At 45.6% G+C, this 20,643-nt stretch overlaps 1 protein-coding gene across 1 annotated transcript in view; it reads left to right on the top strand.

Moving 5' to 3' along the window:
• Ptpn3 (protein tyrosine phosphatase non-receptor type 3) overlaps positions 1-20,643 on the top strand; it is a 122,683-nt gene that overhangs the window by 60,637 nt on the left and 41,403 nt on the right. Inside the window, exons 8-14 of the mRNA XM_036178776.1 lie at positions 843-963; positions 2,092-2,179; positions 7,290-7,378; positions 10,410-10,473; positions 11,745-11,917; positions 15,674-15,808; positions 18,714-18,890. Coding sequence (XP_036034669.1) covers positions 843-963; positions 2,092-2,179; positions 7,290-7,378; positions 10,410-10,473; positions 11,745-11,917; positions 15,674-15,808; positions 18,714-18,890 — 847 coding nt within the window. The remainder of the gene's footprint in view (positions 1-842; positions 964-2,091; positions 2,180-7,289; positions 7,379-10,409; positions 10,474-11,744; positions 11,918-15,673; positions 15,809-18,713; positions 18,891-20,643) is intronic.

Below are 20,643 nucleotides of genomic sequence, written 5' to 3'. Positions count from 1 at the left end.
CATTTGCTCAAGCCCTCCAGGGAGATGATGTCATTCATACCCTTTGCAGCCCCCACTCCATTCCCCCCAGGCTTTTGCGAATGTGTATGATGTAGCTGTTAATTACCCCTAGTGGTTATCCCAGAGCGCTGCTCAGGAAGCTCCCTGGTCTTGTGTTGAGATCCAAATGTCTGTCAGTGACTTTGCTCAAGCAAGAGGCTTCTTCCTATCGAATGGAAGTTAGGTTGAGACAACTGGTTAAGAGGACAGATGAACAGATCAATGATTCCAAAGGCTTTCCATGAGCTAATAATGAATCCAATAGGAAATTGGAACACTTTCTGCCTTTGGGCTTGGAAAAAGCACTTACATCACTTGTTGACCTTTCAAGGCTTCAAGAGAAGACTCAGAAGCTCTCTGGACAGACAGGCAGGGGAATTAGGGTGCTAACACAGACCGCTGTCACCTAGGTCTTGACTCTGCTCAAAATAGCCTGTATCAGGGCTGGATCCCTTTTCCGTGAGTCTCAGTTTCTTTAATGTGAACTCCAATGACACTACATTAAGGCTTTCTCACTGGGTGCCCTGTAAGAGCATCCTGGAGGTATCTTTTTAAGCACACTGTTGTGAGCTTAACCGCCTTTGCCCCTCACCTTTGCACTTACATGGAACTTAGCCCTAAGCAGAGGTTCAGATTAGAAAGCATGGAATTGGAAACTAATGAGGCACTGGTTCATGCAGCCCAGAGCTTATCAGAACTGTTCCCATGCAAGGAATTTCTTGCGATGTTATCAATGCTTGTTGATGCAGACCATAACAAAGAGGCAAGGCTAATAATGATTTTCCCACATTGTATCTTAATAGCTCATTTTGGAGACTTTAATTCTTCCATACATCATCCAGGCTATCTTGCCGACAGCCAGTTCATACCAGATCAGAATGATGACTTTTTAAGCAAGGTGGAGTCGCTCCATGAACAGCACAGGTGCGGGGATGGGGTCTGTTGGGGGGTGTTGGGACTCAGGCTGGGTACTTACAGATACTCTTATCACTTTATGCCCCCTTGGCTTCCTGTGGGTTTTTTTTTTTTTTTTTTTTTGGACCTTTAAGCAGGGATGGTGGCAAATATATATTTAGCATCACTTGCATTTTGTGAAGCATAAAAATGCACTAAGAATTGAGGGTGATAGCTGGCACATTCCTTCTTCAAGATGTCGTAGACATTGGCTAATGCCTCAAGGAAATGCCCATTTTCAATCTGATTGATTTGCCCAGAAGCTGATTGAACCACATGTACCTTGTAGCCATTTACCTTGTTTAACAAATCAGGCCATTCCCTCAGGTGTTGTTCAGTAGACAGACAGTTGGACTGGAGAGCTGCCTGGGTGGGTGGTCCTGGATTCAGACCACTTTTCCTCCACACAGGGAGTTGCCTAGGGACAAGTTTTGCGTCTGACAAATACTTCCCACTTCCAGTCTCCTCTTCCCACTTCTCACGTGACTCCAAGTTGCTGTGGCAGCTGCCCTGTTCCCATTAAATGAGGACCACGCTGACCCAGGTCGGCTCTCCAGAGACATCTCATTTCTTGGGAAGGCCATAAAAACAAAGGGCAAGCTACCAGCGTACCTTCTTAGAGGGCACTGCCAGCTCTCTCTCCCGGAATTGCTCCTGGGACAGAAGTCAGCGTCCTAAAATAGCAGAGGGCCACTGGCGTTTGAAGCATGAGGCCACTGTTGAGAGAACAGACAGGCAAAAAGATGAAAGATTACCTATTAATTGAGCACCTTGCCATGGTGAAGGCAGGCATTCTGTAAGGCGACAGATAGTTTTCACTGTCTGAAGACCTCTCTGAGAGCCCATTAAGTGGGAAGTGTTTCTTAGTGAAAACCGAGAGGTCCAGAGGAGGTCCGGTTCCATGGACAAGAAGAAAAACCTGCTTCAGTAGAGTTAAGTTAGAGTGCTTAGGGGGACTAGCCCAAGGCATTTAGTAACCTTTAACAACTATTACCGAAGACTACTACAAGATTTTCCAGGTACTTTACATTTTTAAGAGCACAAGATCATGTCCTCCACCTCCTGAGTGAATTTTGCAATTCCTCTTCTCCTCTGCAGTGGGCTAAAGCAGTCAGAAGCGGAGTCCTGCTACATCAACATAGCTCGGACCCTTGACTTCTACGGAGTAGAGCTTCACGGGGGCAGAGTATGTATCTTTCAGCCCGGAAACTATTGTTGGTTTTTAATGATGCAGCTTCACAAGCTTCCGTGGGGAATTGTTTCTCTCCCATTGCAACAAATAAGACCTTTGAAAAGGTGGCTGGGGGCTGGAGAGTTGGCTTCGTGGTTAAAAGTGCTTGGTCTTGCAGAGGACCCGGATTGGATTCCCGGAACCCATGTGGAGGCTCATAACCAACCTCCTTGGGAACCATGCACGCATGTGGTGCACAGACATACATGCAGGCAAAACATTCATGCACACGAAATAAGAAATAAAACAAATCTAAAAAAATTTAAAAAAAAAAAAGAGAGAGAGACTTTGGAAAGCTTATTGAGTATTTATTGGTTTATCTGAGTTTTATAGGTCATTCAATCAATTGCTTTTTTCATGCTTCTGAAGGATCAGGGGCACAGGAAACTTAAAAGCTTTCGAAGATTATTCTATATTATGGCTAAATGGGCAAAATCCATTTTTCTTTATTCTAAAATTTTTTAGTTAGCATGCAAAAGGATGGGTTTAGGGGCTGAGGATGTCTCTTGGCTGGTAGCTTGCTTCTCAGTGTCTGTGACATCCTGGGTTCAATTCCCAGCACCATATAAACCTGGCATGCTGGTGTACACCCGTGATGCCAGCACTCAGGAGGAAGAGGTTGAGGATCAGAAGTTCAAGGTCATCCTCAACACATAGTGAGACTGAGGCCAGCCTCCATCTCAAAAAGTGGGGAAGGGTGTTAATGATATTCCCATGCATACATATTATTGCATTTTGTTCATACTTGACCCATCATCACCCTCCCTTGTCTCTCCTCCTCCTGACCCACTTCTTCCCCACAAATGGCCCCCCTTCTACATTCACATGGTTTTATAAATCCATTTTTAAGTGGCAATTTAATGACCCAAGGTTTCCACTACATCTTAAAACTCAGAGCTGGTTACTCAAATACAGTGTGTGTGTATGTCTGTGTATGATTATGTAATGTATGTGTGTGTGCATGTTTGTGCATGTGCATATGTATATGTATATAGGTATAGTTGGATGCAAAATGTGTGCATGCCTGTGGAGGCCAGGGGTTGATATCCAGGGCCTTCTTAGTCCCTCTCCACCTTCATCTTTTAAAACAGCATGTATCATTGAACCTGGTATTCACTACCTGGCTGCCTGGCTGCCCAGTGAGCTCCAGGGATCCACACCTGTCTCTGCTTCTCAGTACTGGGATTACAATCATGTACAACCATGCCTGGGTGCTAGGGATTAGAACTCAGGTCCTCATGCTAGCACAGCAGGCACTTTGCTGACAGAACCATGTAACATTAATCTTAGAAGATCTTATCATAAAAAACCCAGAGTGAAAGCTGAAAGATTAGAAAAGCAGAACAGCCAGTCTAATCTAGTGGCTGGCTCTGTCCTCTGATCCTCAGGCAAGTTTATTATATAACACCACAGAACCATCTCTCCAGTCCTATTCAAGCTTAATAGTTTTATAGAAGAAATTACAGTGGCATGATTCTGAGATTGGTAAATAGTATCTATTGGGATTAGTTTAATAAAATCGACTAATGTATGTCATCGACTGAGCAAATTCTGTGTTCAGGTAGACAATTTCTTCCAATAATTACATCACCTTGGGGGTTATCACTTTTCCCACTTTATAAATGAGAGACTGATTCTCTGGTATTACAGAGGTCACTCAGCACAGTAGTAGTAGTTAGGACATGGCCTCAGCACTGGATGTCTCAGTCTCTTTTTTTTTCTTGCTGTGAAGAGACGCTGACCAAAGCAACTTAGAACATGTTTATTGGCGCTCATGGTTCCAGAGAGTTTGAGTCCAGTGGGGAGCATGGCAGCAGGCAGCAGGCTCTAGAGTAGTAGCTGAGAGCTACATCCTGATGGCAAGCATGAGGCAGAGAGTGTGAGCGGTAACCAGGAATCACACAAGTCCTTTGAAACATTCAACCCTGCCTCCTAATCCTTCCAAAGCAATTCAACACCAGGCATTTAAATATATAAACCTGGGTTGGGCATGGTGATGCATGCCTTTAATCCCAGCACTGGAGATACAGAGGCAGGAGGATCTCTGTGAGTTCGAGGACAACCTGGTCTAAATTGTGAGTTCCAGGACAGCCAGGGTTACATAGAGAGACTTTGTCTCAAAAAAAACAAAAAAACAAACAAACAAAAAAACAAAAAAACAAAAAACTCCCCCCAAAACATAGGAGGCCCATTCTAATTCAAACAACCACACTGACCAATCATGCCAACATTTTAGCACTGACGCACTAACACTTCTGCCTGTCATGGCCTACATCATGCCCACAATGAAACAGTTACTGGGATTGGAGAAAGCTCACTTCATAAAGTTCTTGTTGCAAAAGTGCAAGGACCAATGTAAAAAGCCAGGCTTGGAATCCCAGCGCTGGAGAGGCAGAGACAGGAGGACGCCTGGGCCACAATGGCTAGCTAGATTAACTTCCCGATGAGCTCCAGGCCTGTCTCCACAGCCGAGGTCTATAGCTCCCAAGGAATGACACTCAGGGTTGACTTCTGGCTCCCATATTCATGAATACACATGTGCACACACATGTGCACCTGTACACACACGCACACGCAAGCACGCACATACACACAGTGTTAAGTAAGCACCAGGTGCAGGCTAGTCTTTGTTCCAGGTACTTTCATAGGAGACCTTTGGGTCTCATTTCTGCAGAAACCTTGCCAAATATGTGTTCTTAGCATCTCCATTTACAGAGGAGAGTGCTGAAGCCTGTGCAGGCTGAGTAAATGATACAAGCTGCTTCTGCCTGTTTAAAGATCCACACACTGTGTTTCAGAAACACTTGAACTTCTCTGTCTCACTTTTGACCCGTGAGTTCTCCACTAGACAAGTTCTGACATGGTTCATAAATGGGGGAAATATATTGGCTTTTATACAGTAACAGCTTTGGGATGTAGCTGGTAAGTTTTATTCCCTTTTGCAACTTGATAGAATGTTTCGGAGAACCGTATTCAGTGGCAGCATAGGTATGCCTGTCTACTGCCAGATTCAATCTTCATCTTCTCTACCCTCGCCTATCGGTGGAATGAACCCTTCAGGCTGATGGGTGTGTCCGTACCAATACTTGTGAGGTTGCAGCAAGCGGAATGTAACTTTGAGGCCAGCCTGGGCTACACAGTGAGTTCTAGGCCAGCCTGGTATACATATGAAGAGCCTATCTCAAAAGGGAAAAAAAATCCACTTGATGGTTAAAAGTTCTTGTTGCTCTTGTAGAGGACCAGGGTTTGATTTCCGGCACCCACATGGTGGCTCACAACCATCCATAACTCCAGTTCCGGGAGGTCCAGTGCCCTCTTCTGACCTCTGAGGGGTCCCAGGCACAAACAGGGTGCACATACATGCATGCAGAAAAAACACTTGCTCATAAAATGAAGCAAATAAATCTAATGAGAAAGAGGGGAGAGACAGAGACAGAGAGAAGAAAGCATGAGACCAGCTGAGATCCAACCTCAGTCCCTCCAGGGGCTGGAGGTGCTTACACCAGGCGGTACTAAGTGGGCACTCCATATCTGAGTAATTTGGTACCACCCAGAGTAGTTTCCAGTAGTGTGCCACTGTCATTGGGCCCACACTTCTCTCCAGGCAGCTCCCACCACCCAGTAACTTCCCGGTCTGGGCTTCCCTGCAGCTTTGCTGTCTTCCTTGTAAGAAGCTGAGGATGGAGGGGCGGGGGTTGGCATGCAGCTTTTCGGTGCTTCTGCTCCACTTGTGCTCGGAACTTGGTGGCCAGAACTGGTCACATCCTTCTGTAAAGGAAGCTGGGATGCAGGGCTGGTGCGGGAATTTAAAAAATAGCTAACTGGAGTTAACTGTAGTTAGCTGGGGTAAAGCAGCACTCTGAAGGACAGTAGAATGCCTGAGGAGATTCAGCCTTGGTCCACCAAGCCATTCATTTGCTGGTGCGTCCCTCTTCCTGTACTGTGGTAGGTGTCATGCTTATGGCAGCCTTGTTCCTCACCACACCATTCTGGCTTTGCTTACACGCGTGGTTTTAGCCTGGTGCCTAGTGTGAACACTCAGGACTCCCCCAGACCAGTTTCTGTACCCACCTCTGTTTCTCATAAATGACGGCCCCACCCCAGCAGAAAATGAGCATTCGTTACACCGGCCGTGTGCCAATTCTCAATCTAGAGCGTCAAATGCACAGTCCTGTTGCCGGTTCTTATTTTCTCTACTTTCAGCCTGATAGAAACCTTTGAGATGGATCCCATAATTTTTATAATGCTAACAGAAAAATGGAGGTTCTCCTGAACTCCAAACAACATAGGCTGCAAGTGGCAGGCCAAAGGTTCACACTTACTTGTAGCTGGCTCTGCCCCATGTTTATAGTAACGGTATCTGATTGGAAACAGAAATAAATATGTGTGACTCAAGGAAGGATCTCTTGTCCTTTTGAATGTTACTTGCTTACACTCAAGTGGATTTAAAACAGCTTTAATTCTCTGTATTTTCCTTCTGTTTCTGTATGATGTATGGCTGTGTCAAACACACACGCCCTTAGCCAACATAGTTACATTGGATTCGTAAGCAATATTTATTTCCTAATTAGATTTAGAGTCATGTCTACATGTGTAATTTTTCTTTATTATTTCATAATAGCCAAAGCCTTTTCAGTAATTGAAGTTGAGATTTGTACAGAGAAGAGGGGTCTGTTTGAGTCTCGTGTGGCTCCCAAAGACTGATGGTTGAAAATTCAAGAGTGGTTTTATATTTGATTCTGTGGAGTGCATAATCTTACCTGGTAACTTCCTAAACCAGATATCGTGACATGCTGTGTGTGTGTGTGTGTGTGTGTGTGTGTGTGTGTGTGTGTGTGTGTGTGTGCGTGCACATGCATACATGTGTGTTCACGTTAGAAGAGTAGGGTGCCAAGTACTTGGCTCTTAAGTAGCTGCTAAGTGGGGCTTTTTCCTGTGTTTGGTGGCATTTCCCCTCTCGAGCGGATACATCCTGCTATTTATAAAAGCGTGGGTGCTTTCAAGTTAGCAAGGATGAGTGTGGCTGTAACACACTGTGAACCTGGACTCTTCTTTCCCCCACCAGGATCTGCACAATTTAGATCTAATGATCGGAATCGCTTCTGCGGGCATTGCAGTGTACCGAAAATACATTTGCACAAGTTTCTACCCTTGGTGAGTGCAAACACTTTGAATTGTCTGAATCATGCTTTAAAAATATGCCCAGCAAAAGTAAAGCTAGCTCTAATTTTAAACTTTCATGTCTGAAGAAGGGCTGGAGCTCTCCCACCAAGCTTTAAGCTCTGAACTCTGAATTTGATCTGGATTTAGCACTTGGGAACGTAAACTTTGGTTTTTATTAACTTCCCTCTGCCAGTCATCTTGTGGTTGGGGTAATTGGTGGATAAATGACACAAGGCAGGTCCTGGAGTTGAACAATCCTTCTACCTTGTATGTGTGTGGATTCAGTCCTAGATTCTGGTAACCATGAGCCTGCAGATAATTCAAGCCTGATATATTGGGGGGGGGTTGCCCCTCTGCATACATATCTGTAGCAAAGTTTAATCTATGAATTAAGTCCACTGAGAGATTACATAATAAAATCAAACAGTTACCATAGAATAGAATACTGTAATGAAAATTATGTGGATGTGGCCTCTCTCTCTTGAATAAGTCAAGGCAGTTATTTTCAAATTGTGGTGGACTCCAGGCAGTTGAAACCAGAGAAAACCAGAGCAGAGCTGGGGAAGGGGAGTGTGGAATTGATTTTTCAAGATGAGTTTGAGTTTACTGTACCGGGCAAGGGAGCTTTCTTCAGGGAAACATTATCTCTCCCGAGTAACGAATTTTTATAAACAACAGCAGGAGCGTGTGCAGGGCAGAGGTGGGGCAGGTTGGGGGAGAGCAAGTGCTGCAGGCTGTGGGAGATAGGAAAGTACAGCATGCATAGAAAAGTGGCCACACAGAAACTTCCAGAAAGGGGAAAGGAGACTTGGATGGCAGAGTTGTGGTACGCTGGATTTGACATTGAGGTTTACACCTATTCCTCAGTTTGACCTCACAGAACTTCACAAACTGAGTCTCAAAGATGTTCATCACAGCATTATGTATGATGGGGTAAAAAAACCTATAAATAAAACTAAAGGGGCATTAATTGTGATAGCAGCTGCCATATTATTGAGTGTTAGCTGTATCCAAGTCCTGTCACTATGTATTTTATTTATCTCACTTAAACCTTGAATAAGCCGTTCTTAGCCCCAGTTTCTCAGCAGAGAAAGCTATAGAACAAGGAAGAGCTGTCCGGCTCACAATGCTCATACTGGTGCACTTGAAACTCACATCCAGTTTGTCGATGCAGGATCTGTTCTCCAGACCCCTGTGAAATAGGAATCTCTGTGTATGTCCTTCAATGCAAACTATATGGGGGAGACCTGCCCACCTCAGGGTGTAACATGCTCCATGATGGATGCCTCAGAAGAACTGGACCTTAGAGTCTTCTGGCCCTTACGTGACTAGCCTGCGGTCACTCCCAAAATTCACGTGTCCAATAAGTGTATCTGCTGGCAGATTACTTCAACTAGCTGTTGGTTTTTAATATATAATGCAAGTGTGGTGTGTGTGTGTGTGTGTCTGTGTCTGTGTGTGTGTGCACGTGTGCATACGTTGCTGATCCACTGGGGGAAATGCCACATGAATTAATTTTCACTTTCTTACTCAACCTGTCTGTTCTAGAATGTTCTTATCAAGGTCTTGATATGATCCTAGCGAATAATAGAGTTCCTTTCTTCCCCCAAATGTTGTATGGCTTGTTGGGGACCCACCCCTGCTTTTTCCCCCAGAGTACTCTTGAGCAGGGAGAAGTGAGAAATATTTAGATAGAAATATAGAGGGGAGAGAGACAGATAGAAATACAGGATAGCCTCGGGAGGGCCTGGATCGTTATCCACCAGCCCCTTCTAACTCTTCTAAAGGGCTTTTCATAGGAATGCCAAGGGGTGGGGCAAAAGACCTTCCCCTAACACAGTCAAGTGCAGACCCTTCCAAACATACGTGTGGTCAATCCATCCCCTTATGCAGCCTTGCTGTGTAAAGCAAGCTCAGATCTCACTAGGAAACCTTTATGGACCTCAACAGTAGCTTATAGTAGCTTGTCATGGTGAATACAGTCTATTTAAGAGGTGAACTTATACTGAGCATGGTAGTACACATTTGTAATCCCAACACAGGAGAGAGTAATCTCTGAGGTCGCTGAACAGCCAGCCTAGTCTCATGTACTTGGTGAGTTCTGGGTCAAATGAGAGACCCTGTCTCAAAGAATAATGTGGACAGCACCTGAGGAAGGATACCCAAGGTAGACCTCTCTCCTCTATACACACACACACACACACACACACACACACACACACACACACACACACACGCTGATCTCATTCAACAGTTTTAATGAAAAGTACCAACACTGAGAGCCTGTGGTGCATTAAGAATCCTATAAAAACTTGGCATGCTTCCTACATCTAAATTGTCATAGGAACATGGTAAGAAAGGCTATGATGGGCCACCACTCAGCAGCTATCACAGGGTCCAAGACCATATAGACTCTGGAGGCTGAGCCCCAATCAGAGCATGGCTCCCAGCAATGACATTACTGCACCTCAATTTCCTCTTCTGGATAAATACTGTTCAGGACCGTTGCAAGCCCCAATGGAGGCAGTGTTTACAAAGCCCGTAGCAGTGGTCTAGTATATGAAAATATGCCCCGTGACTGGTAGCTTTCATTCTGTATTATGCACACTGGAATGAGATTCTGTCACACGTGGCTGTTAAGTAACAGCGCTGGGGGACAACCCAGGTCTGCCCTCCCTCTGTTCCACACTGCCCTCAGCTGTCGTCCCCTACATAGGCACCAGCTCCTGCAGGGCTGCAGAATCACAAAGAGACTCGCAGCAAAGAGTATGCGTGGCCCATGCTCCTGGTTATTTAAAAGCTGCCTCACAATCCAGAGGCCCCACGGAGATCTAGCTCGATCCGCTCCTTGAGTTTGGCCGAGGCACACTCCCAGCAGCCTGTGGTCATCGGTCATGAAATAGAGCACCCATGCCGAAGAGGGTCAGCTAGAGCCCGGTTGAGCCCCGATGTCTTTGCTTGGTTTGCATTTTGCTTTATTTTTTGTGTTATGTGTGGTTTTGTTTTGCTTTGCTTTTTACAGGGTGAACATACTCAAAATTTCTTTCAAAAGGAAAAAGTTCTTCATACACCAGCGGCAAAAACAGGTGAGTTCTGCCCACACTTGCTGTGTGGGGTTCTGTCTGCTCTTGCTGGGTGAGTTCTGCCCATGCTTGCTGTGTTTACTGTGTTGTCGAGGCTTCCTCTAGACCCTCAGGGGTGGCTTTCTGTGTCCTAGGAAGGAAAGACTGTAGCCATCAGGTCTTCAGACCCTGTGGTCCTCTCCATGAGTCAGTCGGCCTCTGGTTGGAGAAGGAACACTTGCTTTAGAGTCCTCTAGGTCTAGATCCTGGTTTCTCCCCGGCACCGCCTCTAGCCCGTATTACCTTCTTTCTAGGAGTTCAAGTAGTGCCCACTTCTCAGGGAGCTGTTTGAATTAGACAAAAGGACCCAGCCTGAGCACCCAGCAGAGCCCACACGGCCGATTCCTTCCTTCCCTATGTTCCGCGGGTGATAGCTTATGACTGTGTCTTACAAGAGGAGTCAGCAGGATGCTAGACAACTCTGTTTGTTTGCTTAGCCATGGCAGAAGTACACTCCGTAAGAAAGCCAGGGCTCCCGCAGCCTCCGAGTGAAGGAGCTGGAATTTGAACTGAGGCGCCTGCCCTTTCCACACCACACCCTGTCTTGTTATGCTGCATAGCTGTCTCTGGCTGTCACTGTGTCCATTTCCCAACTTTTCAAAGATGATGTGCCCTTAGACTGACCCCACACAGTGAATGGGCCCTTAGAAACGGGATCACTGGAGCTCAGAGTACCAAGTTCCTCGGTTGCCTGACTGTCCCCCGACTCCCACCCCACTCCTAGGGCAAGATGGGTCAGGGTAGCACCAAAATGCATATAAACTCGGAAAACCTAAGTGCAGGTAGACTGAAGGCAAAGCCAAGCCAGGGGTGAAACTGCTTATTATATATGAGCACCGGAATGAGAAATGGAGAATTCCCAGGGTTCTAATGTCCCTATTGTCTGCTTGTTGGAAGAGTATTTCTTCAGAAAAGAGATGTGCCCGAGGCTGAGTTCCCAAGTTTATCAGATGGTAGCTCCAAGTAAGCTCCCTCTTGACCTATAAGCAGGTTTGAGACAAGAGTGTGTGTGAAGGACCCCACATGGTGAGGAGACATGGATTCAGGTCATTTTTATTTTCACACTCACAGAGACAATCCTGCTCCAAAGTATTCCTGGGACTTGTTTGAGGGGTCTGGATGCCTGCTTTCTCCCTTTGTCACACCTTCCCTGGTGATTCTGTGTGGGTTGCAAGCTTGACAGATTTTAATCATCCTGTACCTTTACGTGAAGTCCCTGCTGTTCTTCCCCCCAGGCTGAATCCAGGGAACATATCGTGGCCTTCAACATGCTCAATTACCGATCTTGCAAAAACTTGTGGAAATCCTGTGTCGAGCATCATTCATTCTTTCAGGCAAAGAAGTTACTACCTCAGGAAAAGAATGTCCTGTCTCAGTACTGGACTCTAGGCTCCAGGAACCCCAAAAAGTGAGTATACTTTAAGGAGACCATCCATGCTAACCCGAGATATTAATATGTGCTGGTTGCCCCTGGGTCATGGACATCCTTGGGCAGAACGGCAACTCTGAGGCTGGACCCCAGATTTTAGATCCCCGAATGGCGGCTGAGTGTCTCCAGGGGAAGCTGTGCCCTTCATATACCTACTCAGGTACATCTCATATTCCCAGCATTAGTCTTTGCCCCTCAAGCCTGTTGTCATCTGAGTTCCCAGACAGCTGGAATTGGAATTGCAGCTGCCACCACACCCTGTCCAATGAAGGGCACTAGGTGTCATTCTGGCACCAGCATATTATGCTTTTCCCAGCCTGAAGCCTCTAAGCCAGCCCCTCCTACACCACATTAGTTCATAGGCACCCCATAAAAATGAACAGGGGTGTCCAGAGTCTGGTGACTTGGGAATATATTACCAACAATAGCTACAAAATAATACTTATAATTGACAATTACCTAGTCTTTATAAGAGGAAGATAATTATATTTAATTCTTGTAATGAACCTGAGATAAATGCTACCTACAGAAATGATATTCAAAATATTTAATGATAAGAACAGTAAAATAAATTTACATTATGTATGTCATGTACATTATAATTTTTAAAAATAGTATATATTGGGTCTTTAAAGTAACTGCGGGGCTTATGCTTTTGTTTATTCTAAGACAGCTTTGTGTAAGAGGCAGCAGGAATTGTTTATCACGTGGTTAGAATTTCTAAGTCATTTGCTGGTCTTTCCAAATTGTGATTGATTGTCATGAATGTGGCTTTTTCTAAATGATGTGAAATTTGATAAGAATGTTCCAGTGGCTTTCCTATTACATGTTAATCTTTAGGTAACACAATGAGTTAGTAAGTGGCAAATTGCCTCTGATAGGGGAGGTATTATGTCTCATGAACCAAGAGCAAACATAGTTTTAGAGCGTTTAGCTCTTACAGTTCTGTCTAGTATTTGTATGCATTCAATATTCTCCTACAGAGTAGGCCATAAGAATAATGTTGTTGAGGCACCTGTGGAGCTGCCCTGTACTTAGGACGGCACATAGAAACCAAATCCTCTTCCTGCATGGTGGTCCCTCTAGCCAGACAGAGGCCTTAGATGAGAGATATACCCTAGCGTGGTGAGCTCAGCCACCAGCAATAGCCCCACTATCTACAAAGAGCTCACCTGCTACTGTGTCCCAGTGCCAGCATTGACAGCCCAGATAGCTGCAGCTGGTGGGGCTGGGCCTCTTTGTTAGGCACTCACTAGGTCACTCCATCCTGGGGATTTCCCTGGTGGAAGTAATGCTGAACACTCCAGGCCTGGCATCCCTCACCGTGAGCCTCAGGAACCTAGCCTGTGCAGCAGCAGCAGCAGCAGCAGCAGCAATGGCAGATTAGCGGCCCGATGTCTCTGAGAGTCTGGGAATGTGCTCAGAGCAGTGGAATCAGACTCAGGTGCTGCAGCAGGTCAGATTGGCACAGTCAAAAGTCAGGTTACCGAAACAAAATAGGGTTTTTTTTTTTTTGATGACCTCTTCAGCATAAAAATATAATTGAGCTAAAGCATAAAGCATAGATACACCAGTGAATGCTACTGTACACGGCTTCCTTGCTGCAGCATGGCCGTGTAAGTAGTGATCTCACTACAGAAGTGATGAGTTGGCGTGGAGTTTGCAGGGGACCTCCTTGTTGTCAATGTATTGTTTGTGTGGCCCCACCCAGATGTTATATTACTGTTTATGTGGTCATTAAAGGAAGCAGTTTTCTTCCAAATAAGAATTGGCTAGACCTCACCAGGCAGTGGTGGCCCAGGCCTTTTTAATCCCAGCACTCAGGATGCAGAGGCAGGTGGATCTCTGAGTTCAAGGCTAGCCTGGTCTATAGAGCAAGTTCCAGGACAGCCAGGGCTACAGCAGAGAAATCTTGTCTTGGAAAAAAAGAAAAATATATTGGCTAGAACTAATTCTCCAGGCAGGTTAGAGGTGGCCCATGAGGGACTGAAGGGGTACATTCCAACACTGGGTGACAGAGTCCAAATCCTCCATCCCTCACCTGAGTTTTAGTCTGCTGCCTGTTTCCTTCTGCAAACTTCTCCGTCTGCAGCCAGTCCTGGGTGCTGGGTTCTCGTCATCTTCTGTGACATAAGGACAGCAGCAGTAGTCTGTTGTATCTCCAAATGTGTGGGTTAGGACTTCAGGAAGGGCTTACCAGTGTCTCCTGTGCTCCATTATACATGCTCTGATAGGCAGGGATCTTGTGGCAATCAGGTGCTAGCAGCCATCTTGACCCTCTACAGAGGGTCACTTGAAGCGTGGAAGGCAGTTTGGGGTCCAAGTCATCAGTTTCTTATTGGTACCATCTTTCAGTATACTGTTAATTTTGACTCTTAAATTGTGTTTTGTTTTTACATTTACTTATTTATGTGTAGGGGTGGGGGTGGGGGGAAACATATGCGGGCCATGGTTACCCATGTGGAGGTCCAAGGACAACTTCTGGGAGCCAGTTCTCTTCTGTCCTGTGGGTCTCAGGGATGGAACTGAAGTCATTACCCGCTGAGCAGTCTCACCAGCCCTTATCACTTCCGTTCACTTCCCAGATGAGGAAACCAAGGTCCAGCCCAGCCCTAGGGTCCATCTGTATATCTGTGTGTTGGGCCCTGTGATAGGTTCCATGAAAGAAGAATTTGATCATTGTTTTCCAGAGACAATGGAACAGTTTCAAGTTTCTATTAATAAGCTATGACACGGCTTTTGGGATCTGCCACATTAAATCTTGGAGTCATGCTGCCTGATGGCCTTATTTTAATTTTACATCTTTAATCAGTGGTCCTGTGACTTCTAATAGATGACCTCAGGGGAAGGGGTCTCCTAGTGATACTGCAGTTAGCACTTTGATTAGAGCGACAGTGGCATTCCCTGTGGATTACCTGGATTTTGTTGTATTTCTTTGTGCTGTTGTTTTTGTCTGTCAGTTGGTTTTAGGCCATAAAGAAATCTACGGGCTATTTAAGGCATTAGAGCATGGTATAAAATTGGAAATGCCAGCACTGTTACTGCTAACCAGACTTCAAACAATTTACTGAGGCAATCTCTTCCTCAGGAGTTCAGTTTTCTAGCTGTAAGTAAAATTCAGAAATATCTTTCATATGAGACAGAGACTATGACCTGAAACTGTTCTAAATACATCTGCAGCTTCACTGTCAAAGATTCCCCAGTGATTTATGGTCGCCGCATCTGCTGGCCAGGGGGACGGGGAGCATCTGGAAGGATGATGGTGCCTTTGTTCACGCCAGTGGGAGGCCAGCGAGGTAGATCACTGAAGTGATTGGAGCTGTGCTGGTCTGTGCTGGTCTGTGCTGGTCTGGTAGCTTCTAACCTGGTAGCTTTGGTGATCATCCAGAAGCAGCTTGACTCACAGAAGCATTTCCACCACCTAAAGAAAAGCCAGAACAAGAAAGGAAGTCTGAGGCCAGCGTTATGGTTCAACGGGTAAAGGCACTTGCTGCCAAGCCTGACGACCTGAGTTCGATGCCCAGCCCCACATGGTGGAAAGACAAAACTGACTCCTGCAAGTTATTTACTGACCTCCACCACACACCACGCCACACCCACACACGTGTGTACACATACCCAGGGCTGGTGTCACCTTCAGAGAAGATTCCGGGGAGACTGTATTTCACAGATGCTGCACTTGCTTTCTTGTTGGATATGTCAGTGTGGAAAGTGACCCTGCATCTGCTTTTTCAGGTCTGTAAATAACCAATATTGCAAAAAGGTGATTGGAGGGATGGTGTGGAACCCAGCCATGAGAAGATCCTTATCAGTGGAACGACTAGAAACCAAGAGCCTGCCTTCTCGGTCCCCACCCATCACCCCCAACTGGTATGTCCTCTGCTATGCTGTGCAGCAGCAGCAGATACCTGCTCTCTTTTAAACAGAGTCAGCTTTAAACGCCTCAACAAGGATGGCCTACAGTCAGACTTCCATGTGCATTCCACATGTTGTAGAAGGAGCCAGTCTCCTGATGTCAAGGCACATCTTTTTCATACTGGATAATGCTAAGGTGGACTTAAAATAATAATAATAAATTCACCTATTCATGGGATGCACTGTGATATTCCAATACATCTGTAGTATTCAAGTCAACTGTCATATTCATCAGACAAATAACATTTTTTAAAGTTTTTTAAACCTAAAGTTTTTTAATAGATTTTTTTTTTTAATCCCTTCTAGTAGCTGGACATGGTGGTAAATATTTGTAAGCTTAGCATTCAGGAGCCTGAGGCAAGAGAATCAAGAGTTCAAGGCCAGCTTGGGCTACATGGGCCCAATATCACATAGATAGATGGATAGATAGATGGATGAGTGGATGGATGGATGGATGGATGGATGGATGGATGGATGGATGGATAGATGGATGGATAGATAGATAGATAGATAGATAGATAGATAGATAGATCCTTTCTACTAGCTGTTTGGAAATATTCAATTGATTAATTGATTATTATGCACCACAGTTCCCTTGCTGTGCTAGAATATCAGACATTATCCCTCCTTTCTAACTACACTCCTAAAGTGCTTCTGTAAAAAATTAGTAAATTGCTGGATGGTGGTAATGTGCACCTAAAGGTACTCCAGAAGCAGAGGCAGGTGGATCTCTGAGTTCGAGATCAGCCTGATTTACAGAGCGAGTTCTAGGACAGACAGAGCTATACAGAGAAACCCTGTCTTGAAAAACAACAACAACAACAATAATAATAAAAAAAAAAAATTGGGGAGGGGCCCGAGAGCATAGCTCAGTGATAAAGTACTTATACAGCATGGGCAGACCCTGGTTTCATTTTTCAACCTTGCAAAATAAATAAAAAATAATATTTGGAACCTGAGGCCTGCTGTAATGTCTGCCTTAGAATCATAGCATATGGTAGCATCTTAAACACTTTAAGCTTTAGAAGTTCATGGTAAAGAAGTTAAAAGGATAAAGGATGAAAAGAGAAAAGAAACCCTCCGGGTTCTAAGTTTACCTTAAATGGAATAATGTATGAATGCTTCTTCTTAAGCTTATTTCAGAAAAGGGTCAAATAGAATCTTCTAGTAGTTATTTTAATAGTCTATAAAGTTATCAACCATTTTTGTGAATGTCTCCTAAAAGGCCAAGCATCAGCAACAGGAGATGTGAAGCAGGGAAAGATTTTACCCTGGCTCCATAAGATTAGCAGTGTGGATTACAAGACAGGTGGACCTGGACGGATCAAGGATCCGGATCTATGGACTTAAGGGATATGGGGAGAGAGGCCTGCTAGGAAAGAACCCTCCACAGCACAGCGGGCCATGTGTCCTGGGCAGTGGTGATGATGATGATAACAAGTGTGCTGTGAAGCACCAGCTTAATTTATGTGAAAATTTGTCAAGGAGCCAGAGAGAGCCCCAGGTGAGATCCAGGAGAATAGCAAGGTTGCATGCTACTACATCACTGGCTTGGACCTCTTGTTGCTAATTAAAGATCCTCTCCCAGAAGTTACAAGAGCCCTCTTGTTTCCACAATGGACACACATTAGTGATTGTGAAGGAGCAGGGAGGGGATTGCAAGTCCCTGAGAGTCCCAGAGAGAAAGAGCTGACAAAGGGGAGCTGGGAACACTGCAGGAGAAAAGTGTACTAACTGTCATGTGACACCCGGCCTGGCCCAGGGGCAGTCCCAAATGTTCCATGAACACTGTCTCATTTGGCTCATTCTCAGGAGCTCTAAGTACAGCTGAGGCCAGAGGTGATGACACTTACCTAAAGTCAGCTGACCACTGCTGGTAATGGAAAGCAGGGCAGTGTTCTGATGCCCATCACATTACGGGTGTTGGATAAGGAGAGCATTAAAAAAACAAACAAAGAAACAAACAAAAAACCCAGGTGTCTCTGGTCTGCAGAGATGGCTGTGTGTAAAGTACTTGCTAGACAAACAGGAGGACTGAGTTCTGATGCTAGCACTCACATTAAAAAGCTAGCACTCACATTACGGACATAGATGCCTGTAATCCCAGGGCTGTGAGGCAGGAGATGGGAGGATCCCAGAGCTGGCCAGCTAGCCTAGCTGGGTTAATGAGCTCCAAGTTCAGTGAGAGACCCTGTCTTAAAAAATAAGGTAAAAGTGACAGAAGAAGACACTCAATCAACACCAACCTCTGACTCTGCCTGCACATGCATGGACACACATGCACACATACACAAATACACATACACCACACATACACACCATTTTTAAAGTCAGCTTTCCTTCTTCGATCAAGGGAAATTCAGTGAGAAGTAATACACGTTGCCTTCTAAACCTGTCAATGTGCATTGTTGCATTGGTGAGAAAACTTCAAGATGGCTTAAGCCTTCTAGAAGAGTAGCTCACCCTTAACCAATACTCACTGACCAGAAGGTTTATTTCTGCCTATTTCTAAGCTGAGACTATGGTTCTAGGGGCCACACTACTTACCCAAACGTGTCAAGAGACCTGTGTCACCCTGGCTGGATTCTGCTGGAGTAAGAATGACCTCACTGGCTCATATTTATTTTTGTTATTTTTGAGACAAGTTCTCATTAATTCCCCCTGACTACTCCTTAACATTTGATCCTCACGAGTGCTGGAGTTATGGGTGTGTACCACCACACCCAGCTCTGGATCTGACTTTTTAAGCACCAGTCAGGGCATCATCCATGGAGAGGCCAGGTCAGAAGGTCACACAGCTGCCAAACCTCTGTGTGGGCATTGCTCTCAGCCCTTTACACTGCACGTCTCCCCTCTGTAGGCGAAGTCCTCGGCTCCGGCATGAAATCCGAAAGCCCCGCCATTCTTCTGTGGACAACCTTGCCAATGAGATGACCTACATCACGGAAACCGAAGATGTCTTCTATACCTACAAGGGATCCCTGTCCCCCAAAGACAGTGATTCCGAAGTTTCCCAGAACCACAGCCCACACCGAGAGTAAGAGTCACATATTTTCTATCTTTGTATCTGCTTTGGGCTGCTGAGGAGTTTGCTCAGGCCTGGGTACCAGTGGAGAAGAGGCAGGAGCAGGTGTGTGCAGCAAGCTCCCAAAGGCGCTCTCCTGAGATGGGAACATAAATCCAAATGCCTGCCTGAGCAGGAGACAACCTGTGTGCCCGGAGCTCAGAGAACAGGTACTGCTCTCCAAGGACCTGTCAAACCTGTAGCGATGCCTTGTTTAAGACATTTCTCTATTGCACAAGTACAGAGTCCAGGGCTGTGTCTGCCCTGATTCCTCTGCATCATTGGCGCTCACCCTGTGACCTTCATCGTCAGTGCCGTCCTGACATCTGGGAACCTTCGTAGCACGACAGTATGCCCTCAGTTTTGTTTCCTTTCCACTTTAGATTAATAGTGTAAAGAGAGAAACGAGACAAAACCAGGCTACCAAAATGGCTCAGCAGGTAAAGGCACTTATTGGCAAGCTTGTTGACCTGAGTCTGATGCCCACGTGGTGGAAGGAGAGACCCAACTTCCACTACTTGTCCCAGACCTCCACGTGTACATGCGCACACATATTAATTAAAACATTTTTAGCCCGGTGGTGGTGGCGCATGCCTTTAATCCCAGCACTCGGGAGGCAGAGCCAGGTGGATCTCTGTGAGTTCAAGGCCAGCCTGGTCTACAGAGGAGGATCCAGGACAGGCACCAAAACTGCACAGAGAAACCCTGTCTCAAAAAACCAAAAAAAAGAAATAAAAAATGTTTCAAGTCGCCTTTTGATTGTGAAGTGTCCATCAGGGACGCTTCTTCTCAAGCCTCTGTGCCTTCTTTTCTTGTTCTTTGCAGCAGCCCTTTGAGTGGCCTTCCACGGTGGCTTGCCGCCGTATGGGGCCGCTGAACATCTGGTCTTCCACTGTCCTGTGCAGTATTCACTTGCCTCAGGGCTTCATGGAGTCCAGGCTCGCCTCTGACTTGCTGTGTGGCTGAAGATGATCCTGAACTCCTGATCCTCCTGTCTTAACCTCCTAAATGCTGGGATGACAGTCATGTGCCACATACACAGTCACATCCACTCTTCCTAAAGTGACTTTCCTCCCTCATGGATGAAGGCCAGGACAAAGCATGTCTGTTCTGAAAGGCGGCTTTGGGCCTTTTGTTTCCCTGCTAGTGTTTGCTTCCCCTCGCCCAGGTGTCTGGTACAGCCTCTTCTGCAATCCTCACCTTTAATATACAGTTCTCTCATGTCTGTGTGCTTGGGAGAAGCTAGCTCATATTGTGAAGCAGATAGGACAGAGGTCATAAATAATATCTTTAAGTTAAATCGTGATAGGAAAGGGTAAGGCATTCGGAAGCCAATCTTAGCCACTGAGTATTTGAACCATTAAGTGCCACATAATTGCCAAAACCAAGAAGGGTAATGTCTCCCCTATTGGAACAGCAGGCACTTTGGTCAAGAAGTAAATGTTTACCACAGAAGCTGCAAAAGCTTCAGGCATTAAGTACATCCTGCATGTGCATTAGGCATTCACAGGTGAATTGCAGATCTCCCCACTTCTACCGGGGGTGTGTCGGGGAGAGGGGCTTGTTTCTCTGTCCCTGAACAGAGACCCAAACATGGTCTTCAGATGATCTACATTTGTAACACCTTTACTGACATGGTCCCTGTGGTCATTATTTCCTTGTGACCCGAACCTCAGGATTCTTTTGTTGAAGTGATCACTGTCTGTCTCTGCGGTTTGCAGCCAGC

Source organism: Onychomys torridus, chromosome 2 (genome assembly GCF_903995425.1).
Source record: "Onychomys torridus chromosome 2, mOncTor1.1, whole genome shotgun sequence".
In the NCBI taxonomy this organism is placed as follows: domain Eukaryota; kingdom Metazoa; phylum Chordata; class Mammalia; order Rodentia; family Cricetidae; genus Onychomys; species Onychomys torridus.
This window is presented reverse-complemented; position numbering and strand designations above follow the sequence as displayed.